The sequence below is a fragment of the Atta cephalotes genome (assembly GCF_000143395.1).
Source record: "Atta cephalotes unplaced genomic scaffold scaffold00009, whole genome shotgun sequence".
Classification (NCBI taxonomy): domain Eukaryota; kingdom Metazoa; phylum Arthropoda; class Insecta; order Hymenoptera; family Formicidae; genus Atta; species Atta cephalotes.
Window position 1 is genome coordinate 3087481 of NW_012130073.1, and position 6103 is coordinate 3093583.

General features: G+C 27.0%; 1 protein-coding gene across 1 annotated transcript in view; it reads right to left on the reverse strand.

The window, feature by feature from the left end:
* LOC105627630 (nardilysin-like) overlaps window positions 1-5818 on the reverse strand; it is a 15667-nt gene extending 9849 nt beyond the window's left edge. Inside the window, exons 1-6 of the mRNA XM_012208908.1 lie at window positions 5741-5818; window positions 4204-4377; window positions 3776-4116; window positions 3165-3665; window positions 2814-2958; window positions 2605-2744 (exon numbers count right to left, since the gene is read on the reverse strand). Of these exons, the coding sequence (XP_012064298.1) occupies window positions 2605-2744; window positions 2814-2958; window positions 3165-3665; window positions 3776-4116; window positions 4204-4377; window positions 5741-5818 (1379 nt within the window). The remainder of the gene's footprint in view (window positions 1-2604; window positions 2745-2813; window positions 2959-3164; window positions 3666-3775; window positions 4117-4203; window positions 4378-5740) is intronic.
* Window positions 5819-6103: the final 285 nt, after the last annotated feature.

The window sequence follows — 6103 nt, forward strand, 5'->3', positions numbered from 1 at the left end:
ACGTACGTACGTACGTCTAGCTACGTACGTACGTACGTAACGTACGACGTACGACGTAGAGAGAGAGAGAGAGAGAGAGAGAGAGAGAGAGAGANAGAGAGAGAGAGAGAGAGAAAATGACTTATTGAAAAGTCTTTTTATATCTTGAATATATTTAAATAAATAAAAAATATTATATTCCAAGCATGTCTTTACTTCCTGATTAGCATGATATTATTACAATTACATTTGTATTTATTCTTTATTTGCATTTATGGCATCCTGGAAAAATATATTATACCTATATATGGACATATGTATTTTTTATATAATTATATATAAATTTATATAATTTTATATAATTATATGTAATTATATATGAAACATTTTTTCCCGGGATGATTTTCATTATTTGTTTATAATCCTTCATTCAAAAAAGATCGGTGCAAAGGATAATTATTGTTAATAATTAAAACTGTCAATATATAATTCTCATAAACTCTTATTTTAATGTGAAAAAATTTGATTAACTTCAAATATTCTATGTTGCAAAATGTTCCAAACTACATTTGTTATTATAATAATACTATCGTGCACGGGAAGAATATAGAAGCAATAAGTAGCAATTTGAGGAACACGCTGCGATTATTGGATTCTTTTTTTTTTTCATTTAAAATTAAGAAAGAATTAAATTATTGAAACTAAGGGAGTTATTCTATAATTTTTAATAACTATAATTGTAGCATTACAGTATTGTTTTTTATCATGTACAAAATCTGCAAACAACACTGTAACGCTACGTCGTTAAGAATTACAAAATATTCTCCTTAGTTCACTTGCTGAATTTGAAAGTCATGGTTAAAATAGTCTTAAAATACAATTTTTGAACACGTTTTAATTGAAAAAAAATAACAATTAATTTTATCGAATCATGATAATTTCTCTGTTTTTATAAAAATTATTTCTTTTTTTATTAAAACCACAATCATTATTAAAATTCTTACTGCTATATAGATCAGCAAGCAAAACTGAGAAAAAAAGAATTCAAAAATTTCCGCGTGTGCCCTAAATTGCCTAAAAATAAATACATAATTTCTTTAATCATCCAATAAATCAACAAGAATCTCGTAAAAAAATTTTTTTATATAGAATTATATTATAAATTGACATATTTTATATACAATTATATATAATTATATATAAAATACGTATCCATATATAAAACATTTTTTTCTGCAACATTATTATTATACAGAATTACAATTATAATTTTATTATTTTATTATTATTTAAAAACACCACTTATTCTGCACTCTAAGTTGAGTATCCTTCAATTGCTGGATAAACGTAAAGATTTTTTTTGTATTGTCCTATTTTAGTAATATATTTTTCTTCTACTTCACTCTTTCTATACTCTTGATGTTCGTCGATTATGTATTCCAAAGCAATGGATTGCGCTTTGTTGGGATAAGTTCCTATAATATGTACACTCAATTTTTTCATATAATTTTCGTCCCACGTGTACTTATCAAACCATTCTCTTAGTTCGTTTATTTTTATTTTATTTAATGCAAGTATTTCTCTCTCGTGTCTGTCAAACATGTATTGACATTTTATGATCTCATTCCAGTTTCTATTAATTTCTTCTTCAATATTTATATCAGCATGTTGCTTAAATATTCTTAATCTTTCCTTAACATCATCTAAGTCATTTTCTGAGAATTCATTCAAAAATTTTTTAAAAAATGCTAAAAATTCATCGAGCCACTTGTTAATTTCTTCAGTTGTGTATAATTCATTTATCATTGAATATGTGGCACTAATAGAATATTCTAAAATTCCATCGACATCCGTACAGTCGCATGAAGTATGTTGTATAAAAAAATCTTGATTTTTTAATTGGCATTGCATTGACAACTGTTTTTTCATTATCATCTGAAAACACGTGCGGATGAATATAACTTAGGAACAAAATTAGTCGCAATAGTCGAAGAAGTTACTCGTATTTTATTTACTTTTAAAAATAGATGAATAAACATCTAAGATTTCATACAAAATCATGTTATTTAATACTTACGATCATTAGTCTCATTAACACTGATAACTCAATTGACATGACATCGATTTGATAAGTATTTATCACAATGGAAGTTGGATCATGTTTGTTGATATTTTTTAATTTGCAATAACTTGTGCCCAAGGGTAACTGAAAAACTCTATTCGGTTGTATCATATTAGAACGTAAAGAGTTACATTTAAATGTTTCAACACATTGTTGCATAGACTCGATCGCAGTATCCTGCGTTATATTGCCTTGCACGAGACACTGAATGTATAGACGTTTGACAAAAAATTTTGCAAAATTTTGAAATTCTTCAAAACTGACATTTTGTAGAGCATTGTGCATATCAACGTATGTATAATGGACTAATTTTACTATCCATAATTTCACATCCCTGTAAAAAAGATTAAAAATGTATTCATTATTATCTAATTGACAAAAAATATATTTACTAATGTGTTTTACAAAATTAATTCTTTATTTAATATCTATTAATAATTTCTTTCAATTATGTAAAAATTTCATAATATTGTTGCAATTATTTGACAATAAATAGCCAGTACTCAGCGAGTATTTTAGGTTTAGTAAATGCATCGTTATAAATATCAACTTGTTGATCTTTGATCATTTCAAACATTTCCGTCATAACATTCGAACAGTCCATCAAATACATCATGTATTTTATTATAGTTAACAACAATGTCTGCAATATAAATAAAATAAAAATAATATACTTCGAAACTATGTAACTTTGCTTTGAATATATACTTACGATCGGCATACGTCCGGATATTTTTGTTATAATTCCTTTCTCACTAACACTGATGTCATAAGTGTACCCACTCTCTGTAGCTGGATATAATTCTTCCACTACTAGTAATTTTATCATGTTGCAGTATATTGTCATGAGAGCGGCACTGAAATATTATTAATAAGAAAAGCTTTTTAATAATATTTCAGTGCCGCTCTTTCAAAATTTTATATATTTTTAAAAAAATAAAAGATGCAAATAAAAAATTATGGAAATCGTATTAATAATTCCAAACTTAAAAATTAGTGTACTTAGAGTCAGTAATATTACACACTGTAGTATTATTATAATACGTTATGCTACATTACTTACTTTTCCGGTGACTGAGGTCCTAGAGAGGAAATAAAATGTGTATACATATAAGATCTTGGTAAACGAAACTTGGGATTCGGACGATACCAAAGCTCTGATATACTGTTACTGTATAATTTTATAGGATATTTTGGAACATTTGCAGGCAATGGTTCTAAAGAATGTTCAATATGAAGATATATATTCTTCTCCGGTAAATAAAAATCTGACAATGGCTCGACGGATTTCCAATGTTCGAGCCATTCGTGTGGTACCTTGATATCTGTATATCGTGTTTTCGACCATGAATCGAGCTTATCTAATTCTAGATTACCAAAATCATTGTCGAAAATCATAATATTTGCAGTCTCTGGCGTCAAATAATTCAAAATTTTTGTTATAGCTTCTGGATCATATTCCAAATAAATTTTGTTTCCAGTTATATAATCGCGCGACGGATACATGTGTAAATTTATACATAAACTCCTCACGTTATCCACTGGATTTTCATTATCAAAATATCTAAAAAGATCTCCAAATATAAATGACATTATATTTTTCACGAAAATTTTATTTTTTCAATTATCATATATCTATTTTCATATATCTATTTATTTCTAAAATTAGTTTACCTAAAAGTATTTTTTGAAATCTCACTAAACTCGTCGTAAATTTTTTTCTGCGGACCTTCCTTCTTTAGCAAATTGATATAGGAAAATATCGCATCTAGAACTTCCTTCACATGCTGTTTTCCTTTCTTGGAGAGATTTATAACAATCTTAATTAAGCTGTACGTGAAAGTATGTATACTGCAACAAATTTCCTCATTGGAAGGAGAAATATTCCACATTTTTTCGCATAGATAACTAATTAGGGAACCTTTTCCTTTATGTCCAATAAGCTGTGAGATATATTGATCTGGTTTACTTTTATATAAAGGATATAGCGAAGGCATGGCCCATGTTATTTCTAGCTGCAAAAGTCAAATTACATATTTATGTTTTTACGCATAGTATAAACATAAATTTTTTCTCGACTTGGTTAAATTTTAGTCACATACTTGTCCATGTTTCGAAGAAATTTTATATATTTTTTGAAAAACGGCAGTATCAAAAGGAACATCACTTTTTATTAATTCGGTAGAGTCATCGGGAGATAGTTCGTTAGTTGGTATATTAACAAAACACGTATCAGTTGTGACATATTGTTCCAATGTATTTAGCGGTAATTTTGCCTATAAAAAGGTGTATCATGTTATAAATTTTAAGCTTGTTTTTGAAATAAATAAATTGTATATTGTAAAAGTAATTAATTGTTTGTCGCAATTTTAACAAAATTACCTGTATAACCAGCTTTATTTTGCGAGCACTATAATGGCGCTCTTTGAATTTATGTAACTCTTCATATAATTTCGTGTAATCCAAATTTTCGTGCACTTTTATAATACGATCCTCAAAAATCTTGTTGATTGGATGATTAGTTCGCGTAAAGGAGGAAAGCTGTGGTTGATAAATTCTATTCTTGGCTAAATTTAAAACTGTCTGAAATTCTATATATTTATTCTATAAATACGATATGTTAAGATTGCAAGTTGCAACAACAATATTATGAGTATAATCTACCTTCTTTTATGTCGCTTTGATTCTGCATAAATACATCTTTTTCTGGTAGAGGGTTAGTGAAAAATTCAACAAAATAAATGAGAACTGATAAAAAATGTTCTTTTTGAATATGAAAGACGAATGATGTATATTCGTAATGAAGTAAGTAATTGCAATTGCCTTCATATTTCTCGAAAAATTTTTCTAAATCATATTTCTGCAAGAGAGTAAAAATGATTTAAACAATTTAATATACAAATAAATAAATTTTATATCAAATTTATGTGTATTATATTTTAGTACTTTGCAATATTTTTTAAATTCAGTCAAAAGCATATGCTCGAAGAAAAATGATATGCCTGGAAATTCTGGTGGCTCTTCGAAAAATCCTATTTTCACACATAAGCAACATGCAACCTATTTAAAAAAATATATTTATGTACGTATCATAATACACGCTGAATATTAAATGGAGAATAAACACAATTAATGGAACTCATAAATGATTTAAAATTGAATAGAACATATTGAAATTAATTAATAAAAAATTCTTCTACAACTAATAAAGAAAATCAATTTTTCCAATTCAAAACTTTCAATAATACAATTAAATCTTGAAAAAATAGATATCTTTTGTGAGACTCGTCTTTGATATATTACAATTTTAATAAATTTTAATAATAAAGTAAATAAAAAAATTGATGTAAGATTCTAAAATGCACATTAAATTATTTCGTTCATACCTTCATTTCATTTTTTATATCTTGATGTTGAGAAGAGCATGAATCTTCATTGGATATTAGCAAAGCTTCTAAACCATTTGGTAATCTGATAGCTCTAAATTTAAAAGACGAAGCAAACAAAATATTCATAAAATAAAACGTCAATAAGAATATTGTGCATATTATTATTTAATAAAATTGAATTTCTGCATTTATCAATAAAACATACATTATAATGTTTCTTCTAAAAAATTATTTTCATAATATTTCTCACGCTTATTTCAATAATTTCGAAATCGTGCATATTGCTGATCGGTATTTCTTTCGTCTCACCTATATTCCTTCTTGTCATTCTCCGATTTGACGGGAGGTTCTAGATATTCAACTTGACAATTCTCATTATTTCCATCCCCTTGCATTATTTCGATCGATATAATACAATCCGATGAAAGAATTCTCAATATTAAGTCGTTTCTGATAGATGATTTTAATTAGCACTCTAACCGATACGGCTTCTTCTTCCGTTATGCCACTTGCTTTCGAATAGAAGTCGATATACAACTAACTTGTATATATGGTAAGCAAAAGTCATAGATGTTTACTAACTTGTTTACTTACTATTATTCTCACTGGTCTG